This window comes from Filicampus tigris, chromosome 4 (assembly GCF_054856515.1).
Source record: "Filicampus tigris isolate MCC_2025a chromosome 4, RoL_Ftig_1.0, whole genome shotgun sequence".
Classification (NCBI taxonomy): domain Eukaryota; kingdom Metazoa; phylum Chordata; class Actinopteri; order Syngnathiformes; family Syngnathidae; genus Filicampus; species Filicampus tigris.
In genome coordinates this window covers 14020105-14045882 of record NC_141220.1, presented here as the reverse complement: position 1 = coordinate 14045882, position 25778 = coordinate 14020105, and the positions used below count along the sequence as shown (strand labels likewise).

The window sequence follows — 25778 nt, the reverse complement described above, 5'->3', positions numbered from 1 at the left end:
ATATATATATATATATATATATATATATATATATATATATATATATATATATATATATATATGTATATATATATATATATATATATATATATATATATATATAGTCCTACTCTAATGTAAAATTGCAATACATCTAATTAGAACTTTTTTTTCTTATTTTCCAGAACATTGGTGGGAAAGGGATTAAGTTGACCTCAGTGATCTTGAATGAAAGAGGAACTTTAAATTCAGATTAAATCAACAATCATCACATTGAGGAGTCATGCTGGAGCAAATGAAGACAAGAGAGGTTGATTTTAAAGGGACACAAGTTTTGTACATCAGGGCCCATGAGCAACAATAGCCATACTTGAAGCTGCAACACTCAAGCCAACCACAGGTTTAAAAAAAAAATTAAAAAAAATGCATTAGCCAAAATGCTAATTACGTCAGCCATTTCAAGTCATGTAATCACCACTCAAATGTTTGACTGAATAAACACTACACAATTTGTATTGGAATGGTTCATTCCTCTCTGTGGTTTACATCAATTTTTGCCAAATGTAAAAACTTTAACTGTCATATTTAACTAGGACCGACCAAAGTGTGGTCACGATGTTCTTTTCTTTAAATGTTGAAATAAACTATTTTAAATGTTGTTATATATATTTTTTATACTTTGCATACTGGTTTGAACTCACAGGTTTATAGTCATCAAAAATCTATAGAGAGCTTGAGTCTGTTTTGGGTCATATTTGATGTTTAATGTAGAAGAAGAGGAGCGGGAAAAGACATCTGTCAGCTGCATGTTTTCAAGCCATTTCATGGATAAAAACAAAACTATTTACATGGACAAGGACTCGGCCCTCACAAACACATTAGTAAAAAAAACCCAACAATGACGTTAATAATAATGATTTGATGACTGAACCTTTAAAACATTTATCCAAACAAGGCCGATAAATATATTTATATGATATTTACAGAATACTGTAACTATACAAACATGGCGTATTCTATAAATGACAATGTAGGCACTCGTTAGCCTCGAATGATCGTGGAACTTTTTGAATGTACGTTGACACACACACACACCTTGCTGACTACTGCGTCTTGACTCGGTGGCACGTCCATTTTATTGCTCACACTTCCGTCTTCAGCAGCAAGGAGGAGGGATCCAAAGCTCGAGTAAGTGGGGCAGGGGTGCAAGAGGGGAGCGATGGGAAAAGTCACACATTCACCAGACACTTCTTTAGGTACACCTGCTAATGCATTTCAATATAAAATTGATTGTAGTTTTCTGTTTTTTGTCATCTCTTCAATTCATGAGGTCAAATTGAGAAAATAACGGCCGACCTGGGACGCGTTTGTCTAGGCCTTTCATATGACATATGAGTCGAGGGGGTTGTCGCAAATTATTTTTTTACCATTTTTTCCAGTAAGCGTGAATCAAGATGGCAACTCTTGTCCCGTGGGCCAGTGAGAGCACTAAATTCGACCTACTATACCCTCTAAAAGCAAATAAAATATGAAAACAGTTACTCATTTACAGTAAATGGTGAATATAATTGCTACATATTGATCATGCTTGATAAAAAATTGTCTTCAAAATTTTCATGCAAAATTATGTTTTTTCATTTCATTTTTGTAAATTGAATCAAATTGACAAAATAATGACAGATATGTGGTTTGTCACAAGTTCATTTAAGACTAAATTTTGTTCTATATGCAGCCCGCCATGCAATTCTATATGTGATCTTTGTGTTGAATGTCTGTTTTTTAATTTAAACGTTCACATTTTCAAGCAAAATAATTTCCTCACAACGTTAGATTAACAAAATCATGACAGGGTTGGAAAGTGCTCATCGAGATCTTTAACAGTACTACAATTTGATCTACATTAAGGGTGGACAACCTACGGCCACATTTTTGACATTTAACCAAAAACTTTTTTTTTTTTTTTATTGTTGCGTCATCGCATGAGGTTGTATTGACAAAATAACACATCTGGAAAATTCTCATGAAGGTCGTAAATATGACGTGAGTTGTGGTTTATCACAATTTCATTTTTTCCCTTACGAACGTTAACGGTAACTTGCAGGCCCATAGGCCATTACATGGCCGCTGAAGCATTTGATGCAATTCTAAAATCCCAGCAAAATTGTAATCCAAAAACGCTGACAATACTGCCTTTAAATATTAAAATGCAAATCAAGATATCCGTCCTTTAGTCTGGTGAGTCAGATTTCCGTTTGTTCCTTCCAAATTCTACTATTCGCAAATTCAAAAAAAAAAATCCTGATTGCTATTTCCTCGGCATTTTCTAAAACGCAAAAGACCTGTCCAATACAAAAATAGTGCTTTGGTGCTAAGGAACGATACTAAAGTGATGGACGTGCTTCCATTCGACCTGTTAAAACCCTGTCTAATAGAAAAGTAGTGCTTTTGTGCCAACTTGTGGCATCTATAGGCAAAAGTTGAACTTTGGTGACCTCTTATGGTAACTTGGCTCCAAGAAACTATGTTAAAGTGAGGGGATGACATTCTATTAGAAAAGTCTAATAGAAAAGGAGTGCATTGGTGCCAAAAACCTATGTCGAAGTGAGAGCTTTTTTTCGACATCAAAGCTGTGCTTTGGCGCCAACTTAGGCAATGTAGATGCATAGCATCTACATGCAAAGCCCTGTCTAATAGAAAAGTTGAGCTTTGAGGCCATCTTGGTACGAGGAACAATGTTGAAGTGCGGGGACATGCCATGGCCTATCTAATAGAAAAGTAGAGCTTTGGTGCCATATTGTAGCATCTACAGACAAACAGAAACCTTTTTTGGGAGGGGGGAGTGGCATCAATTAACTTGAGTTTTTTTAGTTATTCCTGGGAGGGCTATGGTATACCTAATGAAGTGACCTGTGAGTGTACATTCCCAGCCATTGGTTTGTCGTTTTAAGATGTTAAGGTTCAGAGACGACGACGAAGAAACGATAAGAAATAAAGCAGCTAGGCCGTTTAAGAAGGAGTATGCGGTATACGAGACGAGACGAGACAGGAAGAAGGGAGCCGCTCTACAAGTCCGACTCGGGCATGTCCGGCACGTCGGCCATCAGGTAGCCGATGCCGTAGCGACCGTTGGGCGCGTCATCCGCTTCGGGACCCCCGCCGCCACTCTGCTTGCGGTAGATGCCGTTGGCAGGCATGGGTGAGGGCGCCTCGCTGGGCGCAGTTTTGGCGTGAAGGAGGCTGGCGTCGTCACCTTCGCCCGGCGCGCCGCTCTCCTTGATGATGCGGCCCTTCTTGTAGGACACGGCCGAGATGCCGCCGGCGCCGTCGTCGATCACGTTGAAGTAGCGCAGCGCGAAGACCACCGGCACGGGCAGCACCGCCATCACCACCAGGGAGATGCACACGGCCACGCCCCACGGAGGGAAGGCCACCAGCTGCTCCTGAGCCTGCACCGTAGAATACATTTAGCGTTAATACAGAAGAGGAAGGCTGCGAAACAAGCAACGAATCGAAGGTAGAGATACTGTGCTACATATACGAAGATCCTCTATCTTTCTTATAGAGGATCAAGAATATATGCCTGTGCGTTTTGTTGTTGTCGGTCTACATGCGTTGTGCACAGTGCACCATTTGTGTTTACTTAAAGGGTTTTAAAAGCGTCACAGTGACGCTAGCTTTGTTTGCCTGTCAATGGCGTTTTGCATTGTAGGTGAGCGTTGAGCTAGCAGACTCTCGTCAGGCAAAGTATTGTGAAATTGTCTGTTTTAGAGGAAAATATGGCAAATGTTATTTATCTTAAAATGTATTCACATTACTGGTAGTGCTACTATCCATCCATCCATTATCAATACAGCTTACTAAATGCATACATACTGTATCTCAAATTTCTAGGGGTAAAAGAAAAAAAGTATTTTTTGGTGGTAAAATGAAGGATGAATAAATCAAAATTTAGGAAAGAAAAGGAAAATATGAATCAGATATTATTTTCCAATTAAGCGGAAATACCGCACTTTTAGTGCTACTAATCTAAAGCATGTATCTCCACCAAACGTGAGGATTTTTTTCAATTTTATTTTACTTTCTTTTCGTGGATAAATCAAAAACACCAGACAAGCTATAAAATAAAAGAGCAAACTATCATTTTAAAAAATACTGCTAGGATTGCTATTACAAATGATTCTTTTTTCTTTTTTTTTTTTGCTTTTGGTCCAAAAAAATAGAAGTATGATTCTCACAGCCACTCGGCAGCGCCTCAATTGTTTGAGCATGTTGGATGGATGACAAATTCCCAATTGTGTAGATTTTGAATTCATGACAGAGTCACAACGTGATGAACGCAGGCGACCGACCTGCTCCTGTATCCAGGCACTGTAACTGGGCGGCGTCATGATGAGCTGGACGAAGCTGGAGCCCAGCAGCACCAGCAGCAGGATGGGCGTGATGAACTTCCACATGTAGTAGTAGAAGCTGTACGGCGTGAAGCCCAGCATGTCCTTCAGGTCTTCGAAGAACCTGACAGGACCACAACACAGGTGAGCTCGTGCTCCAGGCGGAAAGGTGATACACATTTAGCTAACGACTCACCCTATGGGGAGGAAGACATGTTTTCTGCGCATTCAATTTATTTTATCGCTGTCAAAAAACACTACATAAACAAAAACCACTCACCCTAAAAATATATTTTATTGTATAACTGAAAATCATGACATCAATTAAAAATAAAACATTTAGATAAATAGTGAGAATGAGTTATCAAACTGGCCGACATTTTTTTTTTTTGTCGTCAAGTACAGACAATATTTGAATGGTTTCTGGGTAATTCTAGGTGGCTGAGTCCAAAAATGGCATCCATTTCTTTGAATTTGCTCTAGTTTTTCGAACTATTTTTGGCAATTAATTGTCTCATATGTGATTTCACAGTTTATGAAACGTACTTTGATGGTTATTAAAAGGAATGTTTGGTCTTTGACGTCACCTGTTGCATTTGTGAACTGCTAATATTGCCTCATTTTCTAGATTTTGCATATAGAAGGCTCTCTGCAATAACAACAGCCATCTATCACGATATCGCATGTATATAAAGAGAATACCAATGTCATAGCTGGCAGATATATTTGGAGCACTTTTTTTTAAACCAAAAATATGTCACAGAGCCAATTAGCAAAAAAACAAGGTCATTTTCACATTGAAAATACCCTGAAACCATCCGTCCGTCTTGGATTTCAATTAAATGCGGTAGTGAAGCCCCTACTTGTCGATGCCGTAGAACCAGGCGATGGCCAAGTTCTCCAGGATGACCACAATGAGCAGCGGCAGCGTGGCCGAGTAGTCGTCGAACATGGTCACAAAGTAGTTGCCCGAGCGCTGCACGAACACCAGGCCAAGGGAGAAGGCCAGCGCGCAGCAGCCCACTGCGCCACGGGGGCAGAGGGTCACAACGTTAGGGAGGGCTCTCGCTATGGTCGTATACAAACAGTCACGGGGAGTTGCAAACACACTTCTGCACAACTTCAAGGCAATAAATGTGTTTGGCTGACCGGTCAGGAGCTCCTTGCGCACTTTGAAGGTGTCGATGAGCGGCGTGAGGATGCCCTCGATGGTGCCGAACATGCTGCCCAGGCCCAAGTTGACCAGCATGAGGAAGAACATGACGGACCAGAAGGGAGACGCCGGGAAGTGCGTCATGGCCTCGGTAAAGGCGATGAACGCCAGGCCTGTGCCCTGCACCGCCTGGTAGAGGAGGGAGACGGGGAGGTTTTGCAAAAATTTGATCTAGAGCAATTTCTGGGAAAAAAAGTTGATTCTCATATGAATGCTACTGTTTTCTTGAAAATAAAAAATACAACTAACTGATTTACACGCTCAAAAATCTGACTTGATTCTCATAATTGTCCCCCAAAAATGTCTCTGAAAAAAAAAAAACGTTTTTAATGTACGGTCATGTATTAGTGGGCGTGGCCACATTGCCGTTAGTCGCCATACCTTGTTGAGCTCGTCCTCGATGCTGCAGGAGTCCAGTCTCAGTTTGGCAAAGTTGTCCTCCTTGACGCCTTTGATGATGTCAATCATCCGACGGTAGTCGTCCACGCTCACCTTGTGACTGAGGTTGATGTGGTTGGGGATCAGGTTGGCGTCGATGCCGTTGCCCAGCAGATCTGCAATCCTGTTGCTGTTGCTAAACAAATTGGATACAAGATACGGTTACCAATTTTTCATACAGAAAAAAAGTGCGGTGTTAGATATCATCTGTTTCAGGGGCAAAAGTGTATCAAGAAGATTTTTTGTTTGTTGTCTCCAGGCATGGATCGATTACCGGTTTGACCGGACGGTTTACCGTGGCTTCAAGAAGTCAACGTTTAAATACTTGCTAACACTGGCTGTCACCAGTTATGAGCGCTTCTTTTCATTTTTGACTTCCGAGCAGGGCACAATATGATTGGCTGCTTGCAGAGTTGAGTAAACGAACCGCCTCTTTGAAGTTACATAATTGCTCCCAATAATTGATTTTTCTGCTTCTCAGCGAGCAGAGTGGGGAGAGGTGAGCAGTTGAGGAGGGAGGGAGGGAGGGAGGGAGGGCGCAAGATGAAAGAGACTCTGCAAACAACTTTTTGCTCCTACTGAGGATAAGTCATTCAGATAATAAATGGACGGATGAATGATTAATATTAACAACCAATCACCGTTGACCTGTTTTCTGAAGCTGAGCCATGACTGTTTGTTACCTGAGCCCCGAGCAACTGTGAAGTGATTTTCAGTCGACAGCAAGTGACAAAATGGCGGCACGGAGACTCACAGCGTCACGCATCGGTCGTTCATGATGTTGGCCTTGAAGCCGAGCACGGCGAACACCACCAGGGTGGCCAGCACCGACGTGAAGAAGTTGATGAAGGACACCAGAACGGCGTCAAAGTGGCAGTTGTTGTCGCGCTTGTTGTAGCTGGAGAAGGCGATGACGCCGCCGAAGCCCAGGCCCAGCGCAAAGAACACCTGCGTGGCCGCCTCGCGCCACACCTTGACCTCCAACATGATCTCCAGCTGGGACACACACACACACACACACACACACACATGCAATGGGAATGGTGAGCTAGCTCATGTTTTCAAATGAAAAACTCTCTCCAAAAGAAGGGCCACGCTGAAAAATGCGAATATAAAGAAAGGCCTAATGTTATAAGAATCCCTCCAAAATATTAAAAGAGAATATGTCTTTACTCTTCTAAAATTAAATTAGATTAAATACATTCAATAACCCCATGATGAAAAAATATGCTACTTCTTTTATGGGGAAAAAAAAACAACTTTACTCTTAGTCGCAAGATTAATATTCTCTTCCCTAGAAAATCGAAAATTTATCTTTATATACGTTTTTTCTAGTAAAAATAAAACATTTTCTGTTAATATTCTGCTTCTTTCCCTGAAAAGGTGACTTTATTATTGTAATGAGATCAAAACTTTTTTCCTCGCAGAGTTGACTGTTTCTACATTACTACACTAATTTATGTATTGGTAAAAAAAAAGAGAAGTGCTTTTTCTGCGTGCCCGTGTGAAATATTTGTTTTTATTTATAGTGATTTTGTTTGCAAGTGATCTGATTGCATGATATTGTTGTGTTGATGAGTGTACACAAGAGGGCGCCAGAGCACCATGGAAGCGTTCCAGGATCAGTCTTCTTAGTGAGTTAGGTTCAAACTATTCTTGTTTCCATGGCGATGGAAGCTGCTGCAGAATCCACAGCCTTGGAAGCTGATTGGTGTGTTATTGCTGAGATGTCAGCCAATCAAAGCACACAGATTTTTTTTCCACCTCAGACAGACTGGGTTTGATGTACTGTGTCTATTTGTAGTGAAAGAAATATATATATATATTTTTTTTCTAATGTTCACTGTTGACCTCACAAAGAGATTGAGAGAAAAGACACTGACTCCGGCACTGTGCTGTACCTTGGGCGTAAACATGTGGCGAATCCCATCCATGGAGCCCTCCAGGAGTAGCGAGCGAACCAGGAAGCAGATCAGCACCACGTAGGGGAACAACGAGCTGAAGTACATCACCTGAAAGAGCAAGCACAGCGCAGGTCACCAAAACATGGGAAAAAAACAACAAATGAATTTAAAATTTTGGAGCAATTGGTCAAAATTTTGACTCCTTGTTTGTCTAAAAAGGGCCCCTAAAATGTCCGCTTCAAACCAAATTAGCTGCCTGTCTGTATTTCTGGCCGTGACTTTGTGAGACTTTTTTTTGTTTTTTTGTGGGGGGTTTTTTGTGGATCTACTCATGATAGCCATGTTACTAAGCAGTGATGCCAGTGAAACATGGATAGGTAATTGTGGAAAAAAATAATCATGATTTTGATTGATTTTTAAATCACAATTATTAAAAACAATTATTCATTGATTTCAAACGTTTGCATTTATCCAAATACCGAAACTCTGCCACTCAAAACTGCCACCACCCCATTCTTAATTATCCCTGCACATTGAACACTTTTTTTTTGTCAGGAGCAAAATGACTAAAAGATCAAATATCATATGCAATTCAACCCTTTTGCATTTTCATTCTGCAGCATTGTACCTTTCCACACAATCAAACCATGAATAATACGCATCTCCCTCATCCTTTTATCAAATTTATTTTTACTCACTTACTTGTTCTATTTCTATTTCCACAAGTCTTGTGGCTTCCTACACTAACCTGGGACCTCGGGTAATGTATTTCATGTGGGAATGTAATGTGTGTTGGTATGACAATAAAAAATTCCTTGAAATCTCAACTTTAAAAATAACTTGAAAGAACTTTAAATATAACGTGAAAGAACAACACGAAACATAAGTAAAAGTAAAATTATATATATATATATATATATATATATATATATATATATATATATATATATATATATATATATATATATATATATATATGAAATATATTACAAATAATTGAAATGAAAAAAATATAAAAATGCGAATAAATACCAGCTGTTGCTGCTGCGCGTGTGGTGGCCTCTTAGTGGCAGTGTGGAGCCAGGCATGCGGTGGAGTACACACTTTACATTAAGATATGAGTAGAAGAAAGTTGCAATTAAGCTTTATTAATATACTTAGATTTTTACAGATAAATGAAGGAAGGAATATCACTCCCAGAAGTTGATGCTAATTGCCATTAGCATTTCAATGGAATTTTACACTGACTTTAGCATTAGCATAGGCAATCTTGAAGTGTGAAAATGAATCACTTACACGTCACACGCTTGCTGCGCAAGCAACACGCTGCATTCAGCAATCAAATGTTTTAGTGATCGTGAGAAGCCAAAATGGAAATCACGGTTACATTTCGATTAACTGCCCAGCCATATAACACATTACTCTAATATGACCACTTTCTTCAATGACGTGTATTTGAACACTTTACTATTTCCAAACTAATAATCATCAATCAAGTAACTTAAATTGTGACAAGGATGAATCGCCCAAGGAAAGACAAGATGCTTCAGTTCGTTGAAGCAGAATGCTTTGGTGAGTAATAAGCACAAGGGCACACCCTCAACTCACTCAGTCCGTAAGTCATTTGGAAATACAACAGAAGTGACTGGGAGGTGACCACAACAAACATGCTCTACAGTCACAATTATATGCAACTTATACAAACGCACTACACAAACACAAGACAGGACAGGTACATTACTTTGTACACACACACACATTCATACGGGGGAAACGCAAACAACAAGTAACCAATAACGATTAACCTCATTTACTGTGTACAAAAGGCTCTATAAGTAATTTTTTGTTGCTGTTGTGTTTTTAGGGGGAGGGGCAGGTGAATGTTGCAGATCCTATTTTCTGGGGTAAGTTATGATACTGGGAGTGGCAGTTATTCTTTACGGTCCAATCACATTTTCACATATTACCAAAGATAATTATTTTCTCCCAGAGTGAGCCCATGAGAACTGAGAAGGTCATTCCGCAATTTTGTGTGTGGACAATTGTTAAGTCCATGTTGTGTTGCATGCCAAGCAAAGTTCGGTGCTACGTTAGTTTAGCATGTCTTACGATTTAGTAGGGCTCATTTTGCATTGTGTCCACCTATAAGTTGTATCTATTTACAGTATATGTGCTAATTAATGGGCCTTAAGCAGCTGTTGAATGTCACCAGTAAAGTAGCTTGCAATATAACTTAGTTACCTTTAAAATCAAGTAATATGTGAAGTGGCTTAATTACTTTTGAAAGGAGTAATTAGATTACTTATTCAAGGTAACTGTGGCTACACTGAGGCCTAATTTCCCCAAAATTGGAGGTATACGACTTGAACAAAGGTGAATCACCAAATATTGCTGAAATGCTCTAACCACACCTAATAATGAAAGTTCAAATATTTCGTAATTTGGCATCTCCCATCTGTCTACTGTACGTGCTTCGTATTTATTCATCAAGACAGCATCTCTTGGATGAGTTTGATTTTTAAAGGAGCCCCGTTAGATTTACAAAGTATTCTTCCTGACTAAACCATCCTGCCCCCTCTCACCCCCCTGTCCTCACCACATCAATGAAGCCCAAGTCAAAGAAGCGCGTGTAACCACGGCAACCAGATCCCTTTCACGCCCACCCACACACACACGAGGATATTCCTTGCAAAAAAAAAAAAAAAAGTCTTTGTGCAGACGGGAGGAGGAGAGGCTCCATTAATATTCTTTTGTGCTCACACTTGCAAGACGCCTCGTGGTGGCTAACTACTGGGAAAGTTTGGACTCATCTCATATTTACCCCAAAACGTGCCTAGACACACCAGGTAAAACATCCACGTAAATGTTGTCTTTATGGATTAATTCCATCCACCGTTGTTTCTCAATTATAGCAGTGACAGCACTGAAACAGAGGGGAGTGGCAGCAGGAGATAGCGTCTTGACAATGGCAGTGGCCGCATTTCAAACCACGAGGCCAAATGGGGATGGTCTGGCGCGACAAATCAAGATGGCCGAGATTTCAGTACCTCGACTGTTGAGGGCATCCATCTTGTTTTGTCCTGACCTGCCACGTTGGACGGGAGCACAAGCAGCCAGACAGTTGTTGTGATAAAACCAGCTAATGACAACGGCAACGCCAAGAAAGGCGTCCTGACAGAGACGACAACAAACTTAAGCGTAAAGTCCTCGTTTTCACCTTAAGTACGAAAGCAAAAAGACTCTTAATTTACTTGACACTTAAAGTGTCCCAATCAAAAGTTCATCACCTTTTCGTCCTTGGGTCATTCTGAAGCGACCAACCAAATTTCGTCAAAATCTGTCCACAACTTTTCAAGTTATGTCTCTGTTGTAAACATGATTCAGATTAAAAGTGTCCCAATTGTTCCTTTATTTCACACTCTGATCAATAATAACTGATGATAATAATGAATTCTGGTCTACACCTAAACTACCCACCAAATATCACTCAAATCCATTCAAAATCTTGAAAAATATGGATTTGTTTGAGGTTCATGACGATTCCAATATTTGGCAGAAAAAATTTTTGCTAACGGATTAATCGACTAATTAATTTAATGTTTACAACAATAAAGAATTGTAGGCAGAGCATTTCGCTGTTTTACAATACTTTGTCCTTCAGAAAAATGGGCAAAAATTGGTAGACTTTTTTTTGCCAGTCTCTTTTAGGGTGGAGATGTTTGAACATCACAACCTTTGTTTAATGTTGGAATGTCTTAACCCATTAAGGACGGGAGCGCATAACCACGTTTCTACCACTAAAACCGGGAGCGCTGTTGCGTGTTTCTCCCTTTAAAGCCGGGAGAGCATGTACGTCATTTTCTTTTTTTCTCGGTCTCTTAGCCAATGAAATGCATCAGAATATAACTGTGACATTGCCGTGAGTTGTCGGAGGATATTCTGAATTTTTTCGAGGAGTAATGGAGGCATAGTCGATTGCGGGAGCCCTGATATAAGTCACGGCAGTGATTAGACGACACGCTCGCGGACTTTAAAGCCGTAAAGCCATCCAAACGTGATGTATGGATAAGATATATGTTCGCAGACAATAACGATTTCAACGTCTTTGTAAGAGAATACAGCATGGTAATTACCACTCGATTTTTTAAATTAAAAATAGTGCTTCACTTGCATCTTAGATTGAAACTGTAAAGATGAATAAACTCGGGCCTGTGTGAAAGCCAAACGTCAAAGCTCTCAAATTCTTTCGGAATTATGTTTCTATCTGCTACAGGGGCTGAGATATGAATTATTTTGCAGGTGGCGAAAAAGTCCGTTTTTTTTAAGGGTGACGCCAAAGACGACCGTAGGTTTTAGAGAGATGTCTCACGAGGGGCTTCAGGCTTTAATTGGCTGATGTGTAAAAAAAATAAATCAATTAAAAGATCTAATGTCAGCCGATTATATCGGCCGCCCGATTAATTGGTCGAGCCCTAACAAAACTGATCTGGATCCAGATTACAGATCCAAAACATAATCATAAGGCAAATCGATTTGTGCTCCAGCCATTCCAAATCAACACAAAGTTTACCAAAATGTTAACGAGATAAGTGAACTGAAGCCACAAGTGATTGGATATTGCAATAAAGTTATATTACGGTCAAAAAATGAGAAATGACACATTCTAAGGTGCAGCTTGAGCGTACACTGTAGTCGGGGCGTGACGCAAAAGGAGGGGATCAAACCAAATTCAAATGTCAAAAGCATCAAAGCTCTCCTCGTGTAAGATTAAATGCTGTGCCCATTTTTTCCCAATTAGCTCCGGCTTGACCTCCTAACGTCCAGCGGCTAATACTTGTCATATGACAAACAATGGAATGATAAAAAAAAAAAAAAGAGGTACGCTAAAGTCTTAATCCTTCCGGATGCTAGTCACGTTACTGTCAGCTTTGATGCTGGAGGTCAGCGTCAGTAGGTAATCTTAAGTATCGAATCCCTCCAGGAAAATCACATGAGCGACCAAGGATGACACTTCTTAACATCTTTTCACGCTCCCGCCAGGGAATTTTACCACACAACATTACAATTTTTTTAAAATCTTACCGTACATTCTTTGCACCTTTTTACAACTACGTAGTATTAGCGGCGTTATTCTCTATTATTCTTTTTGTAATAATTCTTTACTCTCTGTGACTATTTTGACTTAATTCTCAGAACATTACAATTCTATTACTACTTTATTGTCGTAACATGTCCTGCCTTGACGATTTAATCTGCCGGCCAATTAATCGGTTGAGCACCTTTTTTTTTTTTGTTTTTTTTAGAATATTACAACTTTGTTTTAACATTGGAATTTGATTAGTAATATTATGAACTTAACTTTCTTTGCAATATTGCAACTTTACTTTCATACCCTTGCAACTCTTTTGTCATATTCTGAGTTTATTGCTGACTGAGCATAAATGAGCAATCCGAGTGTGTGCTTGTAGACAAGGCATCCATACAGTTAGCGCTCCGTAAGCTTCCGCCTTAATGTGAGCTAACAAGGTGTGAGAGGATTTCCCAAGCACTTTGCAAGAATTGGCCTTTTGTTGTTCATAAAGAACACTGTTCCCAACATCCAACACTACATTTGAACCTGGCTATGTAGGCCGAGACCTTTGCCCCAGTTCCCTCTACAGAACAGAGAGGGCAAGCATACCTTCCCGGAAGACTGGATGCCCTTGATCATGGCCAGGCAGACCATGGACCAGGCGGCCAGCAGGCACAGCGTCATCTTCCAGTTGAGTCCTCCGCTCTCAGAGATGCTGTCGGAGATGTCCAGGGCCTCGCGGTACCAGTAGTAGGTGGTGGCCGAGCTCTTCTCACACTCGGGCACCACAACTGTATGGTTAAAAGTAGCTTTGTAATGTCATTATGTTTTTTTTGTTTTTTTTATTCTCTTAACATTTCAATTTTTTTTATGTAATATTAATAAACTTTATTCTCAAAACATGTTGTTGTTTTTTTTTTAAGTAAAACTACAACTTTATCCTTTAATGTTATAACTTTATACAAATCTATACATAACTTTTACATATCTTACATGTGCTGTTCTTGTTCTTGACCAGCGGACATTCGTGCCATGGCAGTGGTTGCTGGAAGGACTGTGAGAAGTAGAAGAGGCTCCAGCTGATGATGACGTTGTAGTAGAGAGCCACGAAGAAGCACACCTATAAAGAGTGTGTCTATTATTGGAGGGGAGGCCATTAGGGAGGCTGGGTATCAGCGTGTACTGGAATGCCACTCTTAAATTCATTTGAGAGACCTCATGAATATGAATAACAGCATCTATGGACTGAACTAATTACAAGTACTAGCTTCTTTTTTTTTGGGGTGACCCGGAAACAGTTTGAGGGAGGCCTTGATTTGTGCCGCAGTAAATGCTGAGGTTTTAGCAAAAGAATTCAAATTGGATTTGGAGTCTTGGAGCTATTCATGGTCAGAGATGGGAAATTCAGTTCCAGAAAGTAAAAACCCTGCCACAGTTTGTCTTGAGCCACAGGTGCTTCTGCTCAATTGAGCTCTTTTACCTGCTGGATGAGTAAAAGCACTTGTGGCTGTGGCAGGGTTTTTACTTTCTGGACCAGGATTTGCCATCTCTGTTTGAGGTTGTAAAAAGGGTTTTTAAAAGAACAGTACAAGAATAAACAACATTTCCTTATCAAACAAGTGATGTCATCCTTTTACAGACATTACAACTAGCTTGTTAGTGGCTAACGTCATTAAGGAAACGACAAGAAATTACATCAATTTGTTGAGTAAAGTCTGTGCACCTATTTGTGAGGTAGCATTGCTGCCAAGCTATTGGTGGTTAGAAAAAAATAGTTTTCAAGAACAGTACAGGAATAAGCTACATTTCTTTATCGAATAAGTGTCTTATTGGTAGTCTTCCCGAACATTACAGCTCGCTCATTAGCCGCTAAATTCCTTAAGAAAATTGTCCAAACAAGCTAGGTAAGTGAGCCAATTTGTCCCAAAAAAATGAACTGGAGGGTGTGTTTGTTCAAAAAAATAGAAATATGTTTGAATGCTATTAATTAGTCATGTTTGTTTTCATTAAATGATGTGTTTTTCTTAGCTTTGTGTCCTACTGTATGGGTTAACACCAGCTAGCCAGCTAGAAAGCTAACGTTTTCAGCCATGGGACAGCACGAGACTCACCACACAGCTAGCGAAGCCGATACCCCCCAGTCGAGGGCTGATGTAGTTCCACACGCCGATGCTACCCCGACGGATGCGCTGACCCACTGCCAGCTCCAGGAAGAAAAGCGGGATGCCAATCAACACCAGCAGGATCAAGTAGGGCACCAGGTACGCCCCTAATAGTCAAAAGCACACATGCAGCACAGTTTGTTTAAAAAAATAAAATAAAAATGTAGTAGAGATGCAACAATTAATTCAGTAATCAACAACTAATCGATTATCAAATTAATAGATAACTATTTTTGGTTCTCCATTTATCATTTAGAGACCTAAATTTGTCTAAATCCTCAGAATTGACAGAAAATATTCTCAGATTTCTTCAGTCCTTGTGTTAAAAATGACAAAATGTCTTTAAGTTCCGATTAAAATTAGGATCAGGAAATGTAAATGAGTTTAATTGAACCACTAAAATAAATTACTACCTCATTCAAGTGTAGTTTGGATACACCTGAATTTATTAAATGTACTTTCATACGATCTGATCCCCTTAGCTATTTTGTTAGGTTCACTTTAACAGGAAGTCGGTTGCTTTTAAGGGGCATTTACATGCATCCTTTTCAAGTTGAATAGACATATTTTCCATGATGCAAGTGCCTGTCTTCAAGGTGGTTTCATCAACAGTAACCTAAAGATGGAATCTGAAATAACTCAGAAGCGGGATTACTCGGCAAGAAGTCCTCTCTAAAATTGAAGTCTTTAATAGTCTAACTTTTAGTGTACTTCCGCCTGCGCTCGAAACCACGAAAATAAGTTAAAGCAGCACTGTATCACACCTTTCAAAACTACATGCTGAAAACACAGTTTGGTCCTTTTTCTAACGCACTCATACACAACAATACAAAATTACTGTATGCAAGCATTGTTGATAATTTTAGCTACGCGTCACTGCACTGCATAATCACGCCACGTGTGTACTGTATTGTATTGCTGTTAGTTTAATCCTTGTCCAAATAGCGTTTTGTTTATTGTTTCTCCAGGCCGGATTAATACACTGCCCCTCCCAGGTGTAGCGCTTGTGTGCATGTTGTCTTAAGAATTAGATCATCTTATTATGTTTCACTCCGGGGAGAGGCTGACACATCAGTCAGCATCCAACCCACACCCACCTCGCAGGTGGTCTCCCATTGTCTTTCCAAAAGCAAATATTCTGATATTAGCACCTTTTATCTTTCCTCAATAAAATAAAATTAAAAAAAACTCCAATCCATCTCCAATTCAACATAACCACTAGCGACTCCTGTTCACCAATCAGTCGCAGCCAGTTAGTCACATGACTTGCACACAACCCCACACAGAAGCAAAGTGACAAGGGCATGCGCTGTGTTTACCTCACAGAACAGCTAAGTCATATGCAGTCATCTCTGTCCGCCTAAAAGTATACAAGTTTCATGCTTACACGAGTGAAGGCACAGAGAACATATTATTGCAAAGATTTTTTTGGGGGGTTGACTTCCTTTTTAAAGGAGAGAGGCATTTATTTGAACAATCACATTTTGAAAAAGTAACTTTTATGTACAAAGGTATCGAAACACCAACAACAAAGGCTGAATGGGCAAAAGTCGGCATACACACAACATTTGCGGAGCGACCAAGTCAGAGTTTCCTGCAACGCTTACACATAACATATCGTCGCTGTCCTGTGAAAAACACTTATCTCCAATTTTGGAACCTTTTTTTCATGTTCACTTTAGTGTGATTTCTGTAACGCGGAAACAGGATTCAGGTGAAAAAAAGAAAATTTTAAAAAATGAAGTTTTCTTCACATGACAGCGACGATATGATCGTCTCCTCCTTTTAATTCAGTCCGAGAAAGTGTGTGCTGGTGTTTTGGTTAGCAACTGTAGTTTGTTACGTTTTGGTTGCTTTACAGGAGAAACCTCACTTCCTTTCTGCCTTGCTGGTCGTCACCCAGCAGCTGAATCACTCATTGACGAAACCTAAACTTGTACAGTAGCCACTAAATCCTTTTTCCGCTCAGGCCTGTGCTTTCTTAAAGTGACAGCATACAGCTTGTTGTGCTATGAAAGGACATGTGTGTCTTTTAATAGCTGCAAAATAATGACGTACATATGAAGTACATTGATTTCAGGGGTGTGTCTTTGTGTGTGTTAGTGATGCTGCTTCGGTCCCAGACGCGTCGTTTTAATCCAGTTATATCACAGAAGGGTGGCCAGAGCTGTTTAAAACAGGCCTGACTGCCTGGGTGACTCATGAGAACAAAGTGACTCACAGCGTGAGTGTGCCGGGCACCTCACTGTACAAATGTAGAACAGTAACGTCAAACGAGGAAATGGATCATCTCGTAGCGTACGAGCCTAAATATGTCTTTTAGTAGGCCAAACACAATGGGGTAACTACAGTAGCTTTTGCATGTCTTGAGAGAACCCTCACGCAAGGCATTTTGAGAAATGTGCTATTGTATTCATAATTAATGCAAATTAGAATTTAAAAAAACGACCATTTAACTTTTGGAACTATTTTACTACTACTACGATTAAAACTTTCCTCCTACTTTATTACTACTTTAGGCCCACCACCACAGCCACTACTTTACGGCTACGATAAGAATCACTTTTATTTATTATAACATGAAATACAAGAGCTACATGACAGAAATATGGTCAATTAATTTGATGATTATGTATCCATTAATCAGTGAATTATGCACCTTAAACTGCTACGCTAGCTTTTTTTTCTAACTTTCACCAAAGTTTAATATTGTCGGCCTCTTAAAATAATGGCCGAAGTCATATTTTGACAAAAATATTTTTGCCTCAAACATCTCCTCAGGATGCAGCCCACTTTTGCTAAAATTGGTTACATCCATAATAATCAGAACATTCATTTCCTACCTCTGAAATGAACTTATTAATACACTGGTGTCAAACTAAAGGCCCGGGGGCCAGACCTGGTCCTCGATATCATTTTATGTGGCCCGCGAAAGCAAATTAAGCATGTCAACTTAAATGAGGCTTGCTAAAATCTGTACCAAAATTTAAACTTGTCAAATGTAATCAATAATAATGTAGAGATATTACACACATTTTCTTCTTACGTTATTACAATAAGTTGAACAATAGTTGAAGAAACTATTTTTCTTGACTTTTGATTTCAAAACTAATTATCCATCAATTTGTTGTGTACTGTACAGGTATATGTAATAATATGAGGAGGTGATTAAACATTTATATGGTTTTCCAGTCATAACGACATGTTAACGTCCCCAGATCATAAACATGGACACACAACATCTGTCAGTCTAATGAATTTCTAAATATCATTTAAGATGCTTTATGAATATAATGCAAGACATGAGACAGTCTTTGTGGAACTAATGACTTGTGGAGCTCCCTGAAAAATAAAAATGGAAGCACACAACATGGATGTGAAGCGATCACATATCAGAATCTCCTGGAGCGTTAATCGTTGTTTAAGACGCCATCTCTCCATTATGTAAGATCGAAAGCAGACTAGGTGGCAGAGATGGACACTTTACCCTATTTTGCCGATCCGTCCTCCATCCGCGACATGGGCACCCTTCCATCATTGCCCCTCCACCCTTATTGATAAAAATAATCATCCTCCGACCCGTCCGTCCTCGTCCTCTTAAAGCGCTTCCGTCCTTGCTATGGCTATGGTTAGATCGATGCCACAATTACGTAAGCGTAATGTCAAATACCGCATACACAAATGTGTTTCGCGTGTATGTAATGAGAATTACCACGTACAAAAGTGTCTCGCGTGTACAAAAAGCATGTTTTGTGCGTTCAAAAAATGTTCCAAAAAATATCTTTTTTTTGAATTATTACCACAACAATATACCACACCCTTCCATCGACTGTTTGTGTTTGAGGCTTCCTGGACGTCGTACTTTCTGCTGTAAAATTCGATTGGATAGAAAACAGCCAATAGGAATTAGCTTCATTGTCTGACTCCTGATTGGTTAAGAATTGTGGCACAATTATAACGTCTGAATCGCAACCGTGAATCAGCGTATTGTACGCGTAGTAGAGAGAATATCTTATGCGTGCTGGTGGACGGTTTTGTACACGCGAAACACATTTTTGAATGCACAAAACGCGGTCTTTCACATTAAATACACGTGAGACACTTTTGTACGTTGTATTTCACATTACATACACGCGAACACATTTTTGTACGCGGTAATTGACATTACGCTCACATAATTGTGGCATCGATCTAACGCCATACATTGCATTCCGTCAGTCCATCCCCCCAGCTGCCCACAAAAAAAAAAAAAAAAAAAAAAAGCAAGCGTCCGTGCATGACTCGGTGGGAGAGATGCTAACAGCAGAGGTTTCATAATTCATAAACATTATTTAAAAATCATTAGCTGGATTATTTTCTATTCACATCCACTTACCGGCTGGGAGTATCGGGATTGTATTGTATTGTTTACAAGTGTAATTATCACCCAAGATAGCATTTAGCCGCCAACACAACCACCGTCGGTCACCAGACTACGGAGCCCGCCAGGGGACATCATGAGAATATTTATGATTGCTTTATGACGCAATACTTTGTAATACAAATAATTATGGCCAAATACCATAATGTTATTTTAGGAGAACGAAAGACTTCCACTTCCGGGTCGTAGCTTTAAGTGTACAGTGGTTGTTGGCGTTTAATACATTCATTGAGTTTTTCCGTACATTATCTGAGATGGCCTGCACTGTGAGCGGGCATTGATTGCACTTCGAGTCTAACGCAGAGTGTGGGACGCAAATGACGTAGTTGCTTTTCTTTCTTCTCTCGACGCAGCTAGTTGTTGTGCGTGCCATGAAACTCCATAATTACAGATTGCCTGTATTTCCCCACATTTGTTGTTGTATGTGGATGCCAAAGGACCAACAACCAATAAAGCTGTCAAATGGAATATAAGTCTATGTTCTCTAACAGGAGCACCCACATCTGTACCTTCGCCGCTCTAAAATGGAATCAGATGGAGACATCCTTTCACCCATATGATCCTTTCTGTTTTACTGGGCGAAACTAAGTTGCTTCGCTTCACGGAACATAAACAGGGGTCCACACACCATTGTGGAGCGACTAGATGTCAGAATCTTCTGGAACTCTGGAACTCAGTTTCAAACACCATCTCAATATCATTTTAGCTCGAAGGCAGACTGGTCGGAATTAATGACCAGGTGCTCCGCAGAACATTAACATGGTCGCACACAACATTGTGGAGCGGCCAGTTGTGAGACTACTAGACCAATAATCTCTGTTTAATATGCCATCTCCATATCTGAGGCAGACTGGGCAGAAGTAATGAGTAACTGACAGTAGCTGCACAGAACATGGATGCACACAACATTGTGGAGCGACTACTTCAGAATCTACTGGAGCACGAACGGTCATTTCACTCACCTCCGCCATTCTTCTGGCACAGGTAGGGGAACCTCCAGACATTGCCGAGGCCTACGGAGAAGCCCACCTGGGCCAGGATGTACTGCAGTTTGCTGTTCCAGGCCGGCCGTTCCTCCTCTTCCTCGTCGCCGTCAGAGCCGCCCTCCTCCACGTCGCGCTCCTTGCCGTCACCATCATGGCTGCCAATGATCAGCGAGCTCTTCTTAAAGGAATCGTCGCAGGCGTCCTCGTTGGAAAGCAGGTCCCGGGCCGACTCTGTGACATCGTCGTCAAGCTCTCTCTTGACGGCTTTGCTGTTTTTGGGCATTTGATAACGCAAACGAGGGCGAGGGCTGCCACGTGCTTTTTGTTGTTGTGTTACGGTTGCTCAATTGTCCCGCCTTTCAACTTTTCAGTTTGTTTGAGTCTATGGGATTTCGAGAAAGACGTTTAAAGAAGCATTTAGTTCGGCATTATCACCAGATCTGTGGAGCACAATGAGGAAATTCATCAGCAGATCACACAAACAAATGAAAAAAGCATTTTCAATTCACTCGCTATTTCATTTTCTCAAAACAACAATGGAACCCGGGTTCACGAACGCCCCGGTTCACAATGTTTGAAGAAATATTGCCTCGGTTAACATACTTGAACATTTTAAGCATACACTAAACATACTGCATCTTCATGATGAGGCTGGAATGAATTAATTCGATTTCCATTCATTTCAGTGAGAAACAATGCTTCGGTTTGCGAGCGCTTCGTTTTGCGATCATCGTCTCGATACGAATTAAGATCATGAAACGAGGTTCCATTGTACCTAGAAACTGTGTTTATTGAAATGCCATGAACATTAGATTATCGGCACAGGAACACACTACAGGGTGTCTTCGGTTAAGAGTTCTGTTCTTACAGCGGAAACATAACCCAACACACCCTAGTCAATCACTAGCCTACCCTAATAATTTGAATAAAATCAGATTTGACATTTAATCAATTTTTAATGATTTACCCCCTTTTACATAGAAAAAAAAATTATGAGGATAAACGCCTCTTCACACCAATCCGACCTCAACCGTCGTAAAGTCGGTACACGCTGTCTGTTTGGTGTAGCGCACAAGGTCGTAAAGTCGTTGTCGGGGCGTCTGGGGGGCATGTTCGGCCAATTCAACATGTAGAAAGGGTCGGGCTGTCGGGACAAATGATCACTGTGATTGGCTCTTAGCTAGCAAATCAGTGCACCGGACAAGAACGGGAAGTGACGAAAGCGGGCAAACGTTGAAAATTGAAGCTATTCCTCAAGAACTAAATCAACTTCACTCATTTTTCACATCTCCTCTATGGACATAATGGCTGGCTGGACAGAAGAGCGAAAAGATGAATTAATCACTCAAATTCAAGAAAGGCCGCTATTATTCGACATCGCCGTCAAAGACTACGCTGATCGAGTGAAGAAAGGCAAACTATGGGAAGCTATTGAGACACAACTGATTATACCTGGTAGGATTTATTTTCATACTTGGCATGGATGGGTACTACTTCTGACGCATGCGCAGAAAGTCCGGAGTAGTTAAGAGTTTCCGTCTGCTTTTGCAGTGTGTTCTTCTGTCATTTTCCGTTCCGACTTCTAGGCGGATGTGACAGTTGGCCACGACGGCCGGCGTCGGAGTGGTGTGTAGAGGCCTTAAGTGGTATGGATAATGGATGGATGGATGCATGCATTAAAAAAAAGCAGGGTTTTTTTCTTTTGGGATTTGCTATATGTCTCCTGTTAGCAAACAAGCTTTGAAACAGCAAGTTATGTTCCGTAGCATTAACTTGCATCAACTTCCCCAGAAATAATTGAAATTGAACAAAAATCTTTACAGAAAAATAAGTCAAATAAACTGCTCGTCACCTCGAAAACCTCAAGCGACTGCTGTGAACAGGGCTGTTTAGAGAAGGTGTAAAGTGTGCTTTTATTCTTTGTCTTTGGGCTATTATGACCAAAGCATGTCACAGACACCTGGGAACAGCAGAAAATGTGATAATATGTTTTTTTATCCCATGAAATTCCCATGTAGTGGGACTATTTTCACAACTAAGAAAACAAACCACAAGGCAGGAGAAGCGGCGGGACGGACACTATCGTGTTTCTCCTACCTTCTAAATAAATGATTGGGGGTGGAGCATTTACATAACACCAAACCGAATCAAATTGTTTCATTTTAAGATGTACTGTCCTTGAATCGTATCGCAGCCCATGTATCGAGATATGTATCAAATCGACTTTTATGAGAGTTCCACACCAGATATAAATCAGTTTGATGTTGCTGTTAATGTTGTTATTTGTTTGAATTGAATTACCTTGAATAATTTGGGCTTTGGAGAGCATTTACATGTAAAACCCATAGCCTTACCGAATCGAATCGTAACACCAATAAATCAAACTGAACGGAAACGTTCTACTTCAAAATGTACTGTTGTTGAGTCGCATCGTATCCCGTCACGGTTTTTTTTTTTCGGCCGCCTCCAGCTAATTTTTTGCACGCCTCCAACCGCAACAATTGATATTGCCCAACACAGCGCGAGATGAACACCCCTAATAATATAATATAGTTTATATGAATAATCAAATTATATGTAATGCTCTTTTTTAATTGTATAATTAATAAGACAGCTAGCCATTTCCTGGGATGCGTCTTCTGACTCAGGTCATGGATGAGCTGAAGCCTATCCCAGCAGACTTTGGGCGAGAGGCATGGTACACCAGTCCCACTCACATAATTCAGGATTTACGATTGAGAATCTTCTTTGGAGACTTTTAGAGTATCCAATGAAGCTAACATGCATGATTCTGGAATGTGAGAGGAAGCCAAAGTACAAAGAGAGAACCCACGCAAAATCATGCAAATTTGAACCCAGAACCTCACACCTTTGAGGGAGACGCACTAACCACTAGTTCACATTGCCGCCTCATATTTATAAGGATACATTTATTTTTTATTAGTAAATTAACGTATGTAGCATGTATAAAATTGACTATTTTAACCAATTATTCTTATTTTATCATTTACAATAAATCAATTAAAACATTATTTCAATGAGACATATTTTAAATATGACTTTTAGGAGAGATTAAATGCATGAAAAAAATATTGCAGGACTCTTAATAAAGTAAATATTGGTTGGGTCAGATTAAAGAACGTGGACTTTCACTTCATCCCCCATCAAATTAAATGCCTGTCTCATACAGAGAAATGACTACAAGCAATAATGGAGCTATTTTTAAACCACGAGACTGATTATCTTAGTAAAAGCAGGCTTTTTGATCGTCTCAGACTGTGCAGGTATACCTAATAAATTGTCCGGTGGTGCTGAGTGATGTGGGGAAAAGACCCAAGGGTGTGGACGACGTGCCACGCGCAACATCAGGCCATGTTTGGTCACATTATTTTTCCTTTGCGGAACACAAATATTTAGAACACAAAGATTAGGCCGATTAATATTGTTCCAAATTAGCCTATCTTTCCAAGGAGGATGCTGAGTAACCTTCCATTCGGCGGGGGTGGGGGCAATTTTTAAGTCATCACGCATGGTGGTTTAACCGGGCCTAAATGTGGCAAAATGACACCGCCACATTTAAATAATTCCAAAACGTATAATTAGAGTAAATAAAAGGCCATACGATTCGTTGCCGTGTACCACAATGTTCCCCTTTCATGAGCCTTCCCGCCTCGGAGGCGTCCGCATGTGATATTTCATCATCTCATCCAGGCGCCCTTAACGTTGGTACCTCAGTCCATGCTCAGTCTGTCTCGAACGAACGCGCGCACAAATTCACAGGATGCTCCGTGGCGGGAACTCACCGAATGAAAACGAAGAAAAAGGCCTAGAAGAAGCAGAGTCGTCTCAAGGGATGAAATTGTGCGAGCACATACACGGGGCGGACATTATCACTCGTTCTTAAAGCATCCAACGTCGATGTGATGTGTTCAGTATTCGATGGATACTGGGCTTGAGTGCTGGTGCGCGATCACTCTGCTTACCAGGCGGCATGGAACACGTCTTTGGAAATTGGGGGTGCTCGTGCTCATTTTCAGCATCGTCAAAACATCACATCCAAATTCTAAGACACAGTGTCCTCTCACATCGTTATAAGAACAATTTTAAAACCCGATTAAAGCTGTTTAGGCGCAATTTGATCGATATTATGTCGTATTAGAAGCACCTGTATAAGTAATAGTCCCCCCTGTTTTTGCTCGACTTTGGTACGTTCACTAGTCGTTACGGAAAGGGGTTGGCGCTTAACGAGTGATGTACCTCTGTTTGCAAACCGCACAGGAAATGTACGTTGAATGTGGTCTTTTAAGATCTCTTTGAAGTTACCATACTGACGGTCTTTTTTTTTCCAGTTCAACCGGTGGTCAAGGTGGTTATTTGGTATTCATACTAGAGGGGATGGCTCGAGGAACTCTATCCGGTTTGTTTTAGATGTCCCCCTCGTCCAACTCACCTGATACAAAAGGCCCTGTTCCTGGTCTTCTTCATAGCCGAAGCCTATCACTTAATTTGTTCTGATAAATTATGAACATTTTTGTTTGTTTTATGACTGTGTTTAAAGATGTAATTATTGTCATATTTAATCAAGCATTCCAGAATGAATGTGCATTCCTGATTTGTGGAGAATGAAGGAGGGTTTTCATGCTGCTCTCCCTCCAGGCAAAGTGATCTTTTGAGACTTCACACATGCTTAGTGCATTTTGTCTTATGATTAGCTTGGTAGGAAATAGGAATGGACCATTCTTACTTAAAGTTTAAGGCAAAAGTACTTGTATTTCTGCACATTGAGCATTACACACATAAGCTTGATTTGGAAGAAGCTAAAGCACTGGTGTTCTTTAGATGAAGAGAATACTATGCGCCTCTGCCAGGGGCTGTCCTCACCGTAATCGGACTGTACCTTTTCAAAAGTGAAAATAAGATATCAAATGTCAGAACAAAAAAAACTCTTAATAACTTGTTTTGACATGTTGTTTTGCATGGATGTGAAGTATCACGTCTGACAATCACTTCTCCCAAGCTGATGTGTTGGAATCACACTGACTGACTGACAAATCAACCCATTAATAGCCATCAAAACATAACTCCTCACAGCAATCATGCTAACTAGCAGAGCTGGGCAGTCCGTCCCTGGGCCGGACCGGTCGGATACCCATTTTTGGGGCAGTGGGGTGGGGGCTGACAAATTTAAAAAGATGGCTGGACCAAGTATGGCTGGAA

General features: G+C 40.4%; 2 protein-coding genes across 3 annotated transcripts in view; one reads left to right on the top strand and one right to left on the bottom strand.

Annotated features, from left to right (window-relative positions):
• Positions 1 to 637, top strand: part of lrrk2 (leucine-rich repeat kinase 2) — a 39506-nt gene extending 38869 nt beyond the window's left edge. For both annotated transcript variants that reach the window (XM_086028223.1, XM_086028224.1), the window contains exon 51: positions 165 to 637. The gene's annotated coding sequence lies outside the window, so the exon portion shown is untranslated. The remainder of the gene's footprint in view (positions 1 to 164) is intronic.
• An 84-nt stretch (positions 638 to 721) lies between these two features.
• Positions 722 to 24532, bottom strand: slc6a15 (solute carrier family 6 member 15). Its single transcript, XM_086028234.1, has 12 exons — positions 24365 to 24532; positions 20538 to 21001; positions 15105 to 15262; positions 13987 to 14113; positions 13603 to 13784; positions 7920 to 8030; positions 6773 to 7014; positions 5962 to 6154; positions 5517 to 5709; positions 5231 to 5390; positions 4329 to 4491; positions 722 to 3425 (listed from the first exon to the last, which is right to left on the bottom strand). The coding sequence occupies exons 2-12, from the start codon at positions 20842 to 20844 to the stop codon at positions 3042 to 3044; spliced, it is 2220 nt and encodes a 739-aa protein (XP_085884360.1). The 5' UTR covers positions 20845 to 21001; positions 24365 to 24532; the 3' UTR covers positions 722 to 3041.
• Between the last annotated feature and the right edge of the window lie 1246 nt (positions 24533 to 25778).

Bases quoted from the DNA above. Each gene is read 5' to 3' on its own strand.
- slc6a15 (XM_086028234.1), bottom strand. From the start codon at position 20,844: ATGCCCAAAAACAGCAAAGCCGTCAAGAGAGAGCTTGACGACGATGTC. The intron at 8,031-13,602 runs GTATGCTTGCCC...TTGCTCTTTCAG, and splicing joins GCATCCAGTCTTCCGGGAAG to GTGATGTACTTCAGCTCGTT. The intron at 5,391-5,516 runs GTCAGCCAAACA...CCCGTGGCGCAG, and splicing joins GCGCAAGGAGCTCCTGACCG to TGGGCTGCTGCGCGCTGGCC.